Genomic DNA, 19,222 nt, shown 5'->3' on the forward strand with positions numbered 1-19,222 from the left:
ATCAGGGACTGTCATGTTCTATTCTCTAACGGAATAGTTTGCCAGAGGGCTGAAATGTGAGATAGAAACCAATGGAAGGAAGATTCCGGGCAGAAAAAAAACCCCAAGCCCAGAGGAGATATCAAAACTTACAAAAATGGTTTGTGTCCTGAAGAACTACAATAGGAGCCTAATAAAGTACTATTCTGTCTTTTAAAATATCCAACTTCATGCACAGGACTTGCATGCTACATTTTAGGCAAAATATCTGAACATTAAGGCATTTCTCTACTTTCTCAATTTCAGCCCCAAACTATCTACCACAAAGAAAGGAAAACTATTTTGTAATTAAAACTATGTCAAGAATTTGCCATTCAAAAAGTAAATAAATTCAACAAGTAAGTAAATGTCACAATCAGCCATTATCAGTAACTCAAAACTCATCCTGAATTTTCAAATGCATGAAGCATCCCAAAATTAAAACTGTAATCATGATTCTTTAAGAGACTTTATTAAAAGTTACCTGCAGAAATTCAACCTATCGACATTGAAATTTTATCAGTTACTACTCACCTGTGCTGTGATGCATCAGTCATTTGTGCATTTGGGTTTTGATTTTAAGCATTTTAAAATAAAGCAGTAACTACAGAAGTATGTGGATAAGCAGCAACAGTAAACGTGATGGCTTTTGTGATACTGATGCACTATAACACATGCATAATTTTTTTAAAATTAATTTAAATGATTACCGTTAACATAAGGAAGATGAATGCAGATATTCCTAGAATGAGGATTTCTTTATTCCCTTTGCTTTCCGTATGCAACTTGCGATAATATGGTCCTATGAGATAAGTCTTTATAACAAGACATATAAGAAAAACAGCAGCCAGAGAAAAGAGAATTTGGCCAATCAGTATCAGTATTCTCAGTATTTCCTTGACAATGCTGAAATAGAAAAACAAACAATCATTTCTTTAAACTGCTCTCTTGCCCCTAAATCAGTTTCACTTAAGTGAAACGATGTAATTGCACAGATGTTCAAAATTACTCTAGGTACCTATTGTAGGTACCTACAATAAGATATTTAGATACATAAGCAAACAGCATGAATACTAAATCTGCTGAATGCCCAATAATCTCTTTTACAACCTAGAATTTACTTCTAGGCTGTTTCAAAAACAACAACACTTTTGTTAGTTGATCTTCAAGATGATTTATCAGGCTCAATAATTCTACCTCATAGTCTTTGACAGACATACACCTTGAGTGAATGAAGTAGCTATGAAGAGCTTCACTTATTTTCAACAATAACAAACTTTTCCTCATTAGCAATTTTAATCTAATTATTGGGCAGGCCAAAGGTATCTAGAGCAGAAAGAATATTCTCAAATAACATTGTAATTACAGACAGTAAATGGAACTCAACAAAGCATGCATTTTTCAAGAAACTGACATTTTAAGTGTAGCTTTCTTATATTCATACTTGCAATCAGCATACTAAATTGGAAGGGGGGGGCATACATACAGTAATTTCTTTACCTGGAATAGGTGCTTGCTCCTGCTTGAATAAGTGTAGGCATGACAGCTATAAATAAACCAAGCTGCACATCCTGCATCACCAACATGCCAAGTAGTACGCTACTGTAGTCAATGTCCCCTGTACACAAAAAAATAAATAAATAAATAAATAAATAAATAATTCACTGAAACATTTACCAGAATCTATGAATGCTTTTGGTGCTCAAATATCTAGAAATGTCTTCATCAAATGCAGGCTAAGCATGGTTCTCAACAGGATGAGAACATTCAAAGCATTCTATTTTTTCCACCATTAGGTAAATCACACATATAAAATATTCATATCATAAGCTTCTGTTATACAATAAAAATATAGACTTTGCATAGCAGTTAAGCACTAGTTATGCATTTACTGTAATTTCTGTTTTGAAAACTCACAATGTACAGCATAATGGGCACAAGTAATTTAACAAGAGACCGAATATGTAAAATATTTCCTTTGAATTTGGGCACTGGATCATGAATATTCTAAAGATAAAAAAGCCTTAATGCAGTATGTATGAGGCAGGTTCAAGGGGAAAAAAGCACGTTGGCAAAACTTTTGAAAGGAAACATTTAGGAGCCATTTGAGAAGCTAGCAATAAGGCACTTGAAAGGACTCAGGACTACCCGAGTTGGTCCTAGTTTGCAGAAAAAGGATGTGAATTACTTCAATTAGCCTTTCTGCCGTGATGACAGACTGATAGTAATGGTCTAATTTGCTAACTTCTTAAAAGCTCAGGAATTCCAGACTTCAGTTCATGAGTATTGGATGGGCCACACAGCCTTCCTCTAAAGGGGACAGGCTATGCAGATAGCAGGTGCATCTCATAACAAGAATGCACAGAACACTGGTCAGTGTTAAAGAAGGATGATTCCTTGTAAATCAGGCTCAACGATGCTAAAACAAACAAACAAACAAAACCACACACACACACTAATTTGACTTGACATAATATTATAAAGCTCAGCTATTTTTGAGTTTTATTGTAGATTCTACAGCAGTCCATATTTAAAATCATACCTACCTTCCTTATCTCCTCGAACACTACCTGCAAGAAATCTTGACACCAATGGTGTGCTTGATAAAGACAAACAAGTGGAAATAAAGACGCTTTGGGTTGGTCTAATTTGGAGCAAGTGTCCCCATAATAAACCAAAGGCAATCATCAGAACTGTCATGTAGCAGGGTCCTTGCAAAGATATCTTCCATACCTCAAGAAGAAAACAAATTCCATTTATAAAGTCTGAGGACATTTTTCTCACTGGTATCTTACAAAGTTTTTCAGTGCAAATAGTTAATGCATGATTTGGGGCTGCAGTGCTGGTCCACAGAAGTAACAGGCACTCATCCTACACATCCTAAAGCTCTAAAGATGTTATGCCTCGTACATTATATTCCATTTCAGGGCTCATTACCAGATAATAGGCAAATTCCCTGCCCCAAAGACCAACAAATGAAGGGTGAAAGGTCCAATATGAACTGAACTATATAAATATCAAATGGAAGACCAGTTATTTAGTGTGATTTCAGCAAAAAAGTAGGAGTGGTGAGGACCATCATCAATACCAGCAGCCCACTCTGTAGTGGGGAACACACAACTTTCAAGTGGCTTGCACACCAGTAACAATTTACTCATTACAGTTTAGGAACCCCTGAATTACTAAACATACTAAAAGATTTTTATCTTTCACTTAAGATAGACTAAAAATAGCACATTAAATGGAACGTTCATAAACTTTAACGTATTTCAATGAAAGCTTTTATAGTCTCATGGACTAACCACCACCAATTTAGGGACAAATCACACAATGCAAGTACACTTTTAATAGTGGAAAACACAGCCGCAAAATATGTAAATTCTAGCTCTTTTGTTTTGTTTTCTTCAAAACAAGGTAGCCTTTTTTTTTTAATTAAAACCAAAAGGAACTTGTACCTTTTTGCTGGATCCTGATGGCCACAGCATTTAATATTGCAGATTGTATCAATACTTGCAGAATCAGTTTATTAGCCAGTACAGCATGTATCAAATCACTACACAGCATTTGTCAAACTTTTTTTTTTTTTTTTTAATTACAGGACTGGCAAAACATCACTGGACACTGCATCACAGCAACTGGATTGCATGGACAGCAAATATTAATTGCCATAAATTTTGCGAGAACTTTGTAGCAATCAAACTGTTTTACTAAAATGAAAAGGAATAGCAAAGTTTTTTGGAAGCATTAAGCAAATAATGCATCCTTTTCTTTCCAAGGATTTAAGGAAAAGAAGCAAGTGTCATATTCTTTTCAAAAAAATAAATAAATAAATAAAAAGAAAGTTACCCTAGAATGTTATAGACAGAGCATAAAAATATGAAACAGACCTGATTACAGGATTTAATTGCTAATGTTCAAGTTAGGTAGAAGTATTATAAGCAAATACCTTTCTTAATCTTTCAGGAGAAAATTCCAGACCAACTAGAAAGAGAGTGAAGAATACACCAAATTCTCCTAATGTCTCCACCTGTACAATAGACTATTAAAAAATAAAATAAAGATTAGTGAATAGCAGTCTACTTTCAATGCAAATTACAAGTCTACTTTCAATACAAATTATTTCTTATTATGTTTCCATGGGTAGTTCATTTACTGGTCACATGATATCAAAAGTTCCCTCGGTGTCTTGAGGATTTCAAACACTGTTCCCATGACCTGGCTGCTACTACACAATTTGTTTGAACAATGCTAGTCACCTAAATGCACATGTGCTGTTGAGCTAGGTAAGTTTTCTTGCTTGTTCAACATAAATAGGTTAAGTTTTATGGGTATCTTACTAAACCCCCAAGGCTACATTCTAGAAGTTTCTTCTGGCTAGTTATTTCATTGCCCTGCAGGTACACAGACTCTGCTAGACTGTAGTTGCTGTTCTTCTCTCCATCCTATAGACTCCATTTATCTGTGTCTCAGACCAGTGTAACTACCAGCCTTTCCACTTCAGAAAGTAGTACAAGGGTATGAGAACAAGAAAAGCAGATGTCTAACATTTCTTTTTAACATATTTGCAGTCCAAAGGAGAGGAGGATAGAGAATATCCTTGATCATAGAGAAGTGGAGATGGGGAATGGCTTCCCCCCAGATTATTATCTGCCTGCCTCCTCAGTTCCTGCCACACTCCACATTTTTATGAAATGCAGAAGACTAAAGGAGACAATACACTACAAGAGACCCAGTAAACATGAATAAGTATTATCCAGAAGAATAATGTTTAATCACAGCTCCATAAGAAACAGGCAGCTCCATAAGAAACTGACCTAAAGAAAACTCCCTCATCTCTGTTCTGACCACTCATCTTCCTCAGTGCAAACTTCAGTGAAAATCCACTGTTGAATCTTTCTGATGACAACCACACAAACTTGTTTCTCAGTTTAAGCAGTCAAGCTTTCCAGATCTTCTCAACCCAGATGTTACACACTACACAAAGGTTATTTAATCTCATCTTTTCAGAGGACAAAATCTTTTCAGAATATGAAAAGAAAACATATTTTTAGCCTTCTTTCCTAAAATGAGATTGACAGAAACCTACAGTGTCTGTTCATCCCTACTTACTTTTGAGCCCATTGGTCAATTTCACATAAGAGCAGAGGTTCCAAAGATATTAAGTTCCAACCAGTTAGGTGGATGTCAAGGAAAGAGAGACATTTTACTTAACTTCACATTAACATGCAACCTTAACATTTGTTCCATTTTGTCTGCTGGCTAAACAATCTGTTAATGCATACCAGACCACTAAGCAAAACATGTGTAACCTCAAACCAACCACAGCCTCTATTGCTTGCTCATTCAGCTAGTAATAAGGGAACATGTGATGGAGCTAAAAAGGTTCAAGAGATTTTAGGAATGTGAGCAGGGGGACTGGAAGAGAACAAGGGTAACTAGGATGCATGAAAGAGCTGCAGAAATGCAAAATAACCCTGTAGGAAGCCAAGCTATGCTACTCAGGGAACAACTTATTTTAAACACCCGCACTGCTGTCAGCATTGACTTTTCGCGAGTTTTTGAATATTTGATATCTTTTCTTATTTTCACTCCAAAGCGTGATGCTTTACAATAAAAACAAAACAGAAAAAAAAAAAAAACCACACAAATAGCCCTTCAGCTTTCACACTCAAAAAAAAAAAAAAAAAAAAAAAATTCCTTGTCACGGTTACATAGGAGAAAAAAAAACTGAAAACAAAGTGATTCAAAGACATAATTTCAAGGCCTCACTTCACATAGGTCAAGGTTTGTTTGTTTTTTTTTAATACATTTGAGGTTAGCAATACCATATTCTAAAAATATTCTTAAAGCTGTCAATAAATGAAACCAGTTAAAACACAACAGTAACTTGCACACTTACCTTGATACTATTTAATCCTGATGGTCCTAAGAGTACTCCACAGATGATATACCCAAACATTGTTGGCAATCCTATTGTTGTGCACAGCCAACCACATGGCAAAGACAACATTCCTATTGTCACAATATCCTGTATACAAGATTTACAAAGATGTTAATACAAAGAACACAAAGTTGTGGTGAAATTAGACTCTCATCCTTCAAAGAAAAATGGCACTGTAAAAATTAGAGGTAGAGCACTCTGTAGAATCTGTGATAATAAAGCGTTAAACATCAGTAAACTAAGCTGAACACTTTGTTGTAGGCAAAAATTCTGTAGATGCAGTACACTTTACATTTAAACAAAATTGTGAAACAGATCCATTTTGTTTAAAAAAAATTAAAAAGAATCCTAATCCATTTATTCTTTACCAAACACACATATAACAGACACATTCCTATGTATTTTCCAGCCTCAGTTTCCTTATCACAAGACACATATGGATAAACTCTCTCGTGACAATATGCAAGTTACTTACCAGGTACAGCAGTAGCTCTCTTTAACAGTGTGCACTTAGAGAGCAGGAGGGATGCTGCCCCACAGGTAGGTACAAGAAGTTAAATAAAACAAACAGAGAGGAGTCATGTAGTATGTATGTTTAAAATCACAATCAGTCTTGTGAGGACTACACCTGGGAGCGAGGAAAACATTAGCCAGATCACCAGTGGAGGGAGGGGGGAGGGGGTCAGGAATGCTAGGGTAATTTTAGAGGGACAGATGCTGAAACTACATAAAGCAGTATGGCATGCAAACTAGTGGGAGTAAGTCACCCTAAAACGAATGATGGAGGCATCTCTAAAATGATTACCTTTATGAAATGATGATCAGCACGAGGAATGGTTGAATCTCTGGGCTTTGTAAGGATATACTGATTGTTCTGGGAATCAATAAGCATACTAAGACCTAAGTCATCTTCCACTTCTCTTTTTGAAGCATTTCTTTTGGAGCTGGCCTCATCTTCTTCCACCCTTAAAACTGCTTCAAAGTTAACACCTCTTACCTTTCAAGAAAAACAAATAACAAAAAATGTGTCAAAAAAGTATATGGTAACAGAGGAAAAGACTATAACTCTGCCTGAAGTTTCTCCAGAATGTATTGAAGCCAAGTAAAAATACTGCAGTTCTGTCTTAGAGAAATTTTATCAGACTTTATCAAAAAATGATGTCTATAACTGAAAATGTAACTTCAATCTTATAGTCTGCTTTACATTTTAAAAATGAGGGTTTTTCCAAGCCCACTTATTAGTGAAACAATGTCTCTTTAGATAAGTTGTCCAACCAAAAAAATATCAAGACAAGCTTTCAAAGCTGTAGAATTCCAATTCAGTATTTTCAATTGAATTTAATCCATTTTTGTTTTTTTGTTTTTTTTTTTGTTTTTTGTTTTTGTTTTTTTTTTAAGTTTTAGCACATTTAGACCACAAAAGTATAAGGTCTATAACAAGTCTGGATTAAAATGTAACATTTCTATTGTCTTGAACAGAAACAATCAGAGATTAGAAACTGATAATCAGTTCACAAAAATCAGATAGTGACTACACCTCCACTCAAGAAAAAAAGTCAGTACTTTGTAGAATTGAAGGGGAGAGGATGAAAACTGTTTCTATTCAGCTCTATCTTCAGTGTCTTAAAATACACTGAACAATGAAATCATTTCTCTGTCTTCTACTTTGTAATTAAATTAATGTTAATGCAGATTCTCACAATATTCGGAAATAGTTAAGACGATTATTTCTTTCAGATTCTTATGCTATTCTCATTCCAATGACTGACTAAGATATAACTTTTCTGGATTATCTTATTTTGCTTGTGCAATTCCCCAATTTTACGATGACATGCAATCAGATAAGCCATCTATAAAATATCGGCCTATTTGCCTTAGCTGAGTTCCCTGCACCTTTCACCAAATTGTTCAGATAAATATTGCATTTTCAGTATTTAATATTGACATTTTACTTGCAAGTTTTATCCTTTTCTTCACTCCATATATATTTTTAAAAAGACTGAAACTTCTTATCATAGGAATTACCTCTTCCTCTATTTTTGTACATCATGCAGTATGATGGGCTTCTAAAGAACTGGAAGTCACTAAGAATCAAATGGGGAAAGAAATGCAGAATCTGAAACAAATTCTGAAGTCTGCAGAATTATTTAGAAGTATCAAGCATTTACTTCAAGTACCAACATTTTTATGTGTTGGACTGAGATGCTGATGGCCATTTTCTTCTCACACATTATGAAAGTTGTCTTTTCATTCCTTTTTCCACAACCTGTCTTTTTATGTCTTTTCTGTTTTTACATCCCAAAGCTCCCCACTTACCAGGCTATTTTGATTCCAGAATGAAGTGTCCATTGTCAAGCGTAAGAGCCCAAACTGTATGTTTTCAGTGTTTTCAGCTGAGGCAAGAAAGCAGGAGCAGCTGCATGCCCTGTACATGCAAACTATTCTCGCAGTATTGGAACAAAGAAGAAAGGCTTCCCTAATCAGGGAACATGAACTGTTTCTGTGCAGAAGACTCAACAGGTTCCCAGTCCTACTGCTTTTCTGTCATCTTTGCTCCTGATCCCCACCCCCATGCTACTCCAGGGATACCAAAATAGTACTCAGAACATGCGGTTAAATGTTGGTTCTGCAATTTAAAATATACTCTAAACTGACTTTCACGTAGGAATTACTTCATTATTTAGTGCAGTGTCCCCATCTTGCAGGTGACTATTACTTTGCCTAAAATCAAAACACTAGTAAGCCAACTTCTGTTCTACTATCTTCTTGGAAATTTAATCCTATGACATCAATGGTAGCGTTCAATAAGCAAATTATAAATACATCAATATTGAAGCATCTTCTTTGAAACTCTGGAATTCTAAATTCATATAGAACTTGTTGTATGTTCCTTTGTACTTGGTAGCTTTTGTGCGTGGAACCTTAACCAAACTTCTCTGTATCAAAATTTAAAATTATCATAGATCATACAAAAGTGATTTGATTGGATAAATATGTTCATCATCCAGTGGAGTTTAAGGTCTAGTTCAGAAACGATATTAAGAATACAGGGAAGATATCTTAAGACTAAGACAATTACCAAAAAAAAAAAAAGATTTTTTTTTTCTGTGTAATATATTTACAAAACTAAATATTGAGTAGATATTATGGTGCATTTTTGTTTTTACTAAAGAAAAGAGAACCAAAAACAGAATATGATAGGAGAGCAAGAATAGACGGCACAGATTCAGATGAGCTTTTAAAAACTGATGAATTTGAGGACATAATGGGAAAACAGTTACTGCAAGATTTTATTTCCTGAACAGCAGTTTCTGCAAATGGGCTGTATATAACAGAATACAATGCATAAATACTGTTGCCTTGCACTAAGTGGGCTAGCTCATATTCTTTTTTGCTTTTTATCTATTACATTTCTCCTTGATTATACTTCTAATGAGAGTTTCTATACCTTGTTCAGATTATTGATTACTCTATCAGACCTTCTTTGTTCTAGTGTTCCAGTTTATGAGAAAATATGTTAAATGTTTCCTGCTAAGCTGGAGACCTAAGTAGTCCACCAGTTATCATTTCATTATTCCTCCTCTTTCATCAATAGAGGCACAAGAAGAAAAACAGAGGGTTGCACTGGAAAAAAAAGTCTGCATCGGCCTTTTGCCAATTAGCAGGAATGATGTTTCCACTGTTACACCTTGCCTCTTTAAAGTGTGCCGTTATACCCTAGAGTAACGGAAGAGGGCACTCCAGCTAGCTCTTCCCTACCCACTGGTGATCCTGCTAGGCAGAATTACCATTAAGTACAATTGCAGCAATCTGGTGTATACAAAGTAAAAAGCTACTTTCTCTCAAGAAAGGACAACTGCAAAAAGGGTCTGGCTCTCTATTAGAGAGCAACTGATATTCTTCCTCAACAGAATTCATGAGCTATACTGGCCTCAGAATTCAACCTGCAAGTCAACAAAAGCCTTTCAAGAGCAGAAGCTAAATAAAATTGCAGCCAACACTCACATAAACAGGACCAGCTCAGTCAGTCTCTTAGGAAAACACACTGGGAGGCAGAAGTAAACTGATGTACTCCCAGCTCCTAATACATACAGCCTTACCTGAGGGATACTGTCCATCATGCAACATAAAAACAATGAACAATGCAAGTAATTCATTGGACTGAAAGCAAAGGAAGTCAGAAGTGAAAGAAAGCAACACCACAACACATTTCATGTCCTTACCTTGATCAATATATCTTTTCCCAGACTGAAAACTAACTGCAAGGATTCTTGTTCTCCCATAACTTTCTCAATAAAATAAAAGAGAGAGGGAAAAAAAAGCGGAGACTACACTTGACATGGTAACTCCATACCCTGCAAAGCCTAGATAGAACAGTCCCCACCACCACCAAAAAGATGTGTCAACTCTCATGGGCTGTATCAGTGAGATGGAATACACTTGTCACAATGCAAAAGTAGCAGCTGCATGAAGGACTTTCAAATAAAGAAAACAGAGAAATCACTAACAAAAAGGGTGACGATTCCTGTTAGTTCATTTCCTAACAAGGAAACTAAATACTAAATATTTTTCTTCTGCAGAAAGGGAAGTTTAAACATATGTAAAATCAAAATGTTTTACAGTAGTCACTAAAATCCTAACAACTATTTAATATAGCATAAGAGAAACATCTCTACAACGCTAATATCAACTTAAAAAGAAATACACGTGAATGAAAAGACCGAGTCTAAAACACTACTTACAGATTTGTTGTCATCAAAAGCATGTTCTTCTATTTCCTCCTCCAATCTATCAGCTGCCTTCCTGACATCTTCAAGAATCTCATCAAGTATTGACAGGCTTTTGTTTTGATGTTGCATATTCTTAAGGGCTTCAACCTGATGCTTCTCTGCTGCTAAGAGTTCAACGTATTCCATTTCTTCCTGTTGAATTTTACAACATATACATAAAGTGCTGGCCACGCCTTTGAGCAGGAAAGCATTAGACCTAAGGGTACACTTCTTTTGACACAAAAGATCTAACAAGAAATGGAATTACAAAAGCAATATAGATGTTACAAGGGTATTTGAAGATTGCTTTATCTTGTACCAGTTTACATTGAGGGAAAGGGGCAGAAGTAAAAAAAATAATAAATAAATAAATAAAAACACACACCACACCCACACACCACTATCCACCAATGGAATTCTCTAATCCACTAAACAGTAGAGCTACCTCATGATCACTATCCAGAGAAAACAAAAGTGATTACTCTGAGGAACCCTAGGAAACATTTCAGAGCCAAGTAAAATTCAGAATTCAATGCTTTCGTAGAGAAGCACAATAAACTTGAAAGGATGGCTTTACTAACTACAACAATCAAACAAATTGGAAGGAAAATACAGTGAAGCTTAATTTTATAAACAGGGGAAGGGGTCTGTTTGTGTTTTTTTTTAAAACTACAATAACTGTGGAAACAGCTACAAAAACTAAAAGTTTGGGAAAGAGTACAGATTACCAGTCAAGCACCTTAGCTGGTGTTCCTGTGTATGTTGCCCAAGAAGCATTTTTCTATCAGAAGCAGAATACTTGACTTTGTCCATTTTTGCAGTCTTGGCCTCTTACGAACTTGCACTAATGATTTATGAAATCTGTTTCTAGGTTTTGGAAGTAAAAAAAAAAAAAAAAAAGAAATGCTGACATGGTCTGATATGGTGTAAAAATACTGTGAGAGCTTCCCTGATAAACTTATGTTTATCAGGATGACTCTGGATGTCTGGAACTCTGGATGTCTGAGGTTCAAAAAGAGAACTGAAAAAAAAGAAGTTTTACTTACTGATCAAGAGTAGACTTAAGACTGCCCCTTCTATATGGTTATCAAAGCAGTAATTTAACATAATACTTTGTGCATTGACTGACTATGATTTGTTTTTTTGGGGAAAAAGATAAGATGCGTCACTTTACATGCTGACATTCTCTTAAAGACACGCTGGTTAAGAGAGAACTACAAATGAGCAAATACACGGTGGCATGCTTCCTTTCAGTGCTTCAGTATACTGATAGTATTTAGATGAGATTGCCCCTTTGTTCTTTCAAAAAGACAATATGATGACCAAAGAAAAAAGATTGGACACTTACAAGCACTCTCTAGGTCAGGCTGAGTTGCCTGAAAACAAAGGTTTCTATCACCATTTCAGATGCACTATAATATCCAGCTAGAGAGCAGGCAGAACATGGGTCTCCTTTAGGTTTTGTATTCTATCTGCTTACACCACATGGGTGTTTTACATGCTCTGGACATCTAAAATGGCCCTAAGAACACCTACTCTTAAATAACTGAAGTGTCCCCTCTTTCATGCAGGTTCATGGATGAACACTTTTTCCCCTTGAAATCTGCAAGAACATGCATATAATTCAAGCAATTCCTTGATGCCAAGAAAACAATATGTTCAGAACCACCTTGCAACTGTGGCTTAGCCTTTTTAAAATCCTGAAAGTCAGAGCAATACTCCGGGTTGTGATGAAAACTCAGGACTGCTGGCTTTTGTCTATTGATGTTTAGAATTACTATAGCTACACTAGCATGATGAAAATGCCCAGTTCCCAGAATAACAAAAGTTGGGAAAAATGTAACTATTGATGTGCTTGGACCAACATCAACTGCTTTGGTTCTTGTGCAACACATAAGCAACAGTCACTCATGCTCTTGTACTGCTGCCTCTGTTGTTCTCTGTTACCAGACACTGTTTGAAGGTTTTAAAAAACAGCCCCAGTTTGAGCCATGGACTCTCTCCTCAGTCAGCAACAACTTAGAACACAAGATGAATTTAATAATGGGCTTTTTCTTCAAAAATGGAACAGGTTTTGGGTGGAAGGGTGTTGATCAGTCCTTTTTGTCAGTTGACACAAACTGGATGAAAAGAGCTGGAGGTAAACTGCAGAAAAACAAAGCTCTAATATGCAGGAGTTTAACTTTCTCTGGGTAGCAAGATAAAAAAGCCTTGAAAGTTTGGAGAACCTTTAGTTGCAAGTTCCCTTAATTAATGGAGACAAATCTTTTCGTAGTCTATCGAAGTGGCATCTGTTTTCACCTACAGACCAGTGCCATAGTAGTACAGAGGGAGACAACCAGGAAGAACAGCATCCATGAAGAGAACAAGCTTTCTCAAAGAGCCTGCTTCATGTTAGGCAAAGTGCATCACAGTACTAACACTGCTCTGTAATTCACACTGGGATTGGAGACATCTGAGCACAAGTTGCATACTGAATATCATTTTAAGCAAGATGAGGATTCTATACTAAACTGGGAACACCTAGAAACAAATGAGCAAGACTGAGCAAGACTTTAGGGCAATACTAGCTACAAATGCAGTTTTGCTGATGCTCTCTACCGTTTAGTAAGTGGTGAGGAAAGCAAATTCAGAGTAGGATGCATCTTTGCAGTGTGTGGGAGTGTTATCTTTTCCATCAACTTCTGAGTAGCAGACACACAAAAAATTAGAAGCTGATGAGAAGTAGATAGAATTTTGTTGCTTCTTCCAGAACCCGATTTTTCCTTGAGCAAAGGAAGGCAGAAGCTGCCCTCAACACTTCCCCCCCCCCCCACTTTGATATCAATGATTCTGGCATATCTTTTCTCAGCAGCAGAACCAACATGAAATGTATCAGACATACAGATTCTGATATTAAATACTTCCAAACACTTCACCAGGAATAAGAAAATAAAGCTCAGTCCCCCAACACAGTCATTTGTATTTTTCACTCATTCACTCTTTAGAAAAACTGAAAGGATGTCTTTGAGTACACCAACAATGTAACCATTACAATTAAAACAAACTGGAACAAAATTGAAATTAGTTTGTGTCTTTCCAAGTGAGAACAAGTTGTAAAATTTATCCCATGTAATTTTCATCTTTTTGGCATGCATTTCCCCAGCATCTTCTCCTTTGTTTCACTTTATGTAACAAATTGTAAGGTTAGAACAAAGAATATTTTATTTAAATAATCATGCAGATGCATAAGGAGGAGGGATATAAAAGACTGCTTATTCAAGTATCTTGATATGATATACAAAAACAGCCTACATGATCCACCTCTGTAGAAGCAAAGGTTTGACAGGACACATACCTAAAACAGCATGGGCCTCTCAAAATGAGAAAAATTAAGAAGCAACATTCAACTCCAAGGGTAGATTACACCAGGATTTGTTTTACAATAACATTGTTGCCAAGAAGCGGGTAAATTGGAAGATTTTGGACAGTTTCACTGCTGCTATTTAAAAAGGTGTGAGCAAAAAAGGCGAAAAAACAATTCATTTTCATGACAACTATCACCATATCTATGCAGCAGAGGTTGACACTGCCATTAAGCACCAATATCAAAGTCGCGTAAAGCATTTCATTGGAACACACATGGATCCAAGCCACTCCCTGTTCAAATTCGTCATAATTCAGTCTTTGCTTTCACAGTGTGGACCACTCCAGTCTCCCAAGTCTGCATCTTAACTTCTGCTCCCATAATAATTCACTGCACACCATTCTTGCACACAGTAGTCTCTTGCCGTCTTCACCTGTTAAGACTGCAGGTCTCCCACACAAACACCCCTTCTAGATTCTCCCAGCTCAGATATTAGACCCCAACTACATCCTTTCCTTCTTTTGCTCACTTTCACAAGGACAGTCTCTTCTTTATGAGGACATGGAGGCAGGGGGGAGGGAAGGAATCTTTCATGTTTTCCTTCAGTGGTTGAGGGCAGAGGCTATGAAAAGAACAATTTAAGTACTAAGTCAATTAAAAAATGTTTTCTCTGAATGGCAGATTTTCAATACACACTGAGCATTACCAAGTACAGCAGACAGAAGCAGACTGTGCAAGTCCTAACAGGTCTGCGTTGACAGGGGGACCCAAACTTTCTGCAAAGTACTTTTGCTCTACTGTTATTCATCTGTGATTTTCTTGGTAAAACAATCTCAGTGAACTGTCATAGTCATATGACAGTTCATATCTCAGTGAACTGTCATATTTTGCACATCCATTTTACCCACATCTGTACAAATATGGAAATAAAAGGCAAGAAGTCATTCTGTTCAAATTATAGACCTTGGCTGAGAAATTCTCATTTAAAGTGGCATTACTATTTTGCCAATTAATGATTTTATATTCTTTTGGATAATCCCACTGGCTTACATATTACAACTGTGCTATATGCACTGACTCACTTCGCATATTCCTTTTCCTTTAACATAATATTTGACATAAGTCTTGTGATCAGCCGTAGCTTTGTTTTGAAATAACTATTGACTGTTACTGAATTTTAACCTCTATTACAGAACTTCTACTTTTACTAAGGAGAACAAATACTTCCAACTCATTCAAAATCTATTTTAAATAGTAAAATATTGCAAACTTTGTGTAGATACACTTTTTCAACAATACAGACTGAAACCGTATCATAATAAAAGCGTAAGTAGAATATCAATATTCTAGTAATAAACATAGGACAAAAAACTAACCTTAATTGCAGCTTCTCTCAAGGCTTCCAGTCTCTGTCTACTGCTTTCTTTCATATTTACAACATCTTTGTAATCACCTTGTAGAGCTCTCCGGAGGCTGTGGATTGCTTGAAAAACCGAGTTTTCACTTTCATTTAGCTCCTTTTGGAAAATTTCAAAGGTATGCACCTGAAAGAGTTTCTCTTCATCTGACAGGCCTGTATCCTTCTCCACTGCTCTTATAGCATTTTTTAGTTTGTTGAGCACAACATTCTTTTGGCGAAGGAGGCCAGATAGTTTTCTGCAGCTCTCCAATACCCATTGCTTTCTCTGAGTAACAACAGCTCCTTTCCCACGATGCAACTTTATTGCATGCTTTACTACATCTTCATGTTCTCCGGTATTTGCTAACTGGCCACAAAGCAGTGAAATCAACATCCATAGGGAAATAAATCCAATTGCCTGCATTCTTCAGTTTTTATTGCTGTTGGTAGAAACTGATAATCCGTAACAGCTCAATGCTTTCTGCTACATGGCTTCTGCAACTCCAGTACACATACTATGCTGCAAAACAGTACCAATTAGTTATCAAACATGATGATGTTGGGCCATTTGATGAAACAAATTAGAAGACAAACTGAAGACTGCATGCTACAGTATTATCTTTAATAGAAAACGTGTGCTCTCCTTCAGCAAATAGCCAAAGCCAACAAACAGTCCAAGGTTAGCGATAGATTTTTGTTCTCCTATGGCCAAATATTTTCTAAAGATCACCTTGCTTTAAAAAAACATGATAATTGGAAAGCTTAGTTATATCACACAGCAGCCATTTGTGTTTCTTTTTGGATGAGAGAAGAGTCATTAAAAATGTTAAACTGTGATGCCACAGATCGTACTTCAACACAGTACTACAACTTACTCTTCTTATACATATCAGTGAATCTCTTGTCACTTCTGAAGTCTATCTTAAAAAAAAAAAAATCATACTCATTAGTTGTTTATACAGTCTCAGAAGCATAAACATACTAAACTATAAAATATAACGGAAAAAATCTTAACTGAAAGAGATTACATTATAAGTTTTTCTTGTGAAATGAACATTTCTACAGAGAGAAAAAAGCAAAAACTTCCTGACTTCTGAACACTACCTGTTTGGATCAAAAATCTTGATCTGGAAGGGTGCATGGCCTTGAAACATTTTACTTAAAAACTAATTATTGACCAGTGTGAACTTAAAATAGACTTATAAGAACACTAAAGTAAATCAATATCATTTATAAGTTTCCCAGAAGCTTTTTTAAAACCTATATTTAAACTACTATATTTGCTTTTAAAAACAACTAGGATAGAATTTCAAAACCCTCCCTCCCCCCAAATCCTACAAAAAAAAGGCTAGTGACATTATTTTAAAATAAAAAATACACATTTTCTAAAAAACAAAGCTATACATAACAAAACATATATTTATTACTGGAGTATGCCATTCCAGAACTGCACAACATCCATTGATGATTTGCTAAAATTTAATGTAGCAAGTATTTGCCTAAATCTTCAGCTGCAGTCTTGATCTCTGAGCCAACAGTCTTAATCAGGAACCAACGTGAGGGACATGCAGTCATGTGGAAGTAGGCTACCTAATAGAGAATCTTCTTTAGCCATAATGCAGCATCAGTTGCAACCAGAAGTACCAATGCCAGCCCTTCTCGATTAAGGGAAGGGAAGATGGCAGGCACTGCCATGCACTACTTTTGCTTTTAAAATGCCCCATCTCTGTTCCATAGGCAACAGCGAAAACATATTTGTGCAGCATGATGGAGCGTTTATTTATTTCTTTTTGAAGAAAGTCAACACATTTAGCTATTAATAGTTGGGCTAGAGCTTAACAGCAAGAAGAGCTAGAACATTTAAAATTAAGAACTAGAAGCCTAATTAAAGTAGTAAAAGCATTTTTACATTGCTCCAATTGTAGTAAAGTGATAAAGTAGAAATATTTCAGAACTTTGATAAAGCTATTAGGTTTCACTCTTTTTAAGAGATCAGAAAAATCTGAACAATCTCCATCACCTGGAAAAATTCTAGATTGATATTTAAGGAAATATTTCTTCACAAATACAAATTAACACTCTTCCTGTTTAATAGATTTTGGGGAGAGATTTTGACGAATATTTTACAATCTCTCTCCCGCAAGAGAGAGGGAAAGGAAACAGCATAGCGTGCATTTGAGTTTTGCCCCGTGAGGAGGCGAGTAAAACACTTTGCTGCACATCTTACATGGCATGGCAAACAACGTAACTGAACTCTGGGCAGAGACCTATGTTAGTACGTATGCCCACTGTTGCACACTGCCTAAACTTATCAGCATGGTTCAGAAACAGCACAGTTTTGTTTTGGTAACTAAGAGCCTGATCCAACCTTTTTTACATGAATAATAATTTTATTTAGGAAAGCAGCATCTGTGGTACTGCTCACACGCTTGTAAGCAGTGGTGAACATGAGATCTGTTATGTGCTTCATATTGTGCACACGCACAAAGAAGTATTCCCACCCCCGCAGTAATTATCAAATTAAAGAGAGCTCCTGCTGCTCGTAGTCCTTATTAGCCACAGGCTGTCTTCTGACGGACTGCGGCTCACCTTCCCCATTTTTCATTCCTAAACATGATACTGTATTACTGTACTTCGTCACGCTGTCCCTGGTCCAGAGCCTGAACTGTCACCTTGCCCCCCCGAAACGCCTGCCGGTTCCTGCCACCCCGCGCGGTTCGGTGCCACCCGCCAGTGCCTCGCAGCAGGCTCCTCCTCGCCACCCCCCCGGCCCGAGGACGTCGTCCCGCAGGGCTGCCCCGCGGGCGGGAGCGCGCCGCTGCAACGGCCGCTGTAACGGCTCCTGCGGCCGCGCGCCTGCCTGCCCGCCCGCCCACCCACCTGGGAGCCGTCGCAGCCCGGCGGCGCCTCCCGGCGCTGCCGCCTCGAGGCGCGGGATGGGGTCCGGGCAGCGCGCGGCGCCCGCCCCCTCTCCCCGGGGGAGAAGCGGGAGGAAGATCAGAAAGACGCAGGTGTCCGAGCCCGCCGAGGGGAGACGAGACCGAGGGGAGCGCAGCGATTCCTCATGGCGGCGGCCGCCGCACAGCCTGCGCCGCCGGCTGCGGGGCCGGCGCTCGCGGCGCGGCGCCTCCCTGAACTTTCTGGCCCCGCAGCAGGGGGACGAAACCCACCGCCGCCGCCGCCGCCTCCTCTTCCTCACGGCCCCTCTGCCCCCTCCTCGGGGCGGCGGCGGCTGACCGGGCGGCCGGCTGGCAAGGGGAAGCAGGCGGCAGCTGGCGCCGGGCGCTGTTTCCTCCCTCCACCCCGCTCACCTGCGGCAGGGAGGGAGCGGCGAGGGGAGCGCGGGGAAGCGGGATCGCAACGCGGCAGACCCCGCAGTAAGGGGGCGGCGGAGGCGGCCGCTCACGAAACACGCGAGGGAGCCCCGTCCTTGCCAACGGCCCCCCCCCCAGACCCCCACGCTCACCCTCTCAACGGCCGCTGCGAAAGCCACCACTCTCACCCGACGCCGGTTAGCGAGCGCCGACGCGGCACCTTTAAGTGCAGAGTCACATGGGATTTGTAGTCCGAGCGCCCCTACCGGCTCGTCGCAGTGCACCATGGGAAACGTAGTAGTAGGTTCTTCCCCCACACACACCCGCCTCCACACATATTCCGGCGGCTCTTCGGCGCGGTGCACGACGGGAGTTGTAGTCGCCGCCGGTTTCGGCGCGCTGCACACCGGGAGGTGTAGTCCTCGCTCTCGCGCG

General features: G+C 38.3%; 1 protein-coding gene across 10 annotated transcripts in view; it reads right to left on the bottom strand.

Annotated features, from left to right (window-relative positions):
- Window positions 1–19,141, bottom strand: part of TMCO3 (transmembrane and coiled-coil domains 3) — a 34,791-nt gene extending 15,650 nt beyond the window's left edge. For 6 of the 10 annotated variants that reach the window (XR_010884023.1, XM_067295554.1, XM_067295598.1 and 3 more), the window contains exons 1-10: window positions 18,940–19,043; window positions 15,451–15,993; window positions 14,604–14,696; window positions 10,702–10,881; window positions 6,765–6,956; window positions 5,918–6,046; window positions 3,965–4,057; window positions 2,565–2,751; window positions 1,519–1,636; window positions 729–924 (exon numbers count right to left, since the gene is read on the bottom strand). Coding sequence is in view for 9 of the 10 variants with exons in the window: in XM_067295554.1 (XP_067151655.1) it covers window positions 729–924; window positions 1,519–1,636; window positions 2,565–2,751; window positions 3,965–4,057; window positions 5,918–6,046; window positions 6,765–6,956; window positions 10,702–10,881; window positions 14,604–14,696; window positions 15,451–15,897 (1,635 nt within the window). In the remaining variant the exon portion in view is untranslated. The other 4 variants (XM_067295563.1, XM_067295568.1, XM_067295559.1 and 1 more) reach the window with 4 other exon arrangements.
- Window positions 19,142–19,222: the final 81 nt, after the last annotated feature.

Source organism: Apteryx mantelli, chromosome 1 (assembly GCF_036417845.1).
Source record: "Apteryx mantelli isolate bAptMan1 chromosome 1, bAptMan1.hap1, whole genome shotgun sequence".
In the NCBI taxonomy this organism is placed as follows: Eukaryota; Metazoa; Chordata; class Aves; order Apterygiformes; family Apterygidae; genus Apteryx; species Apteryx mantelli.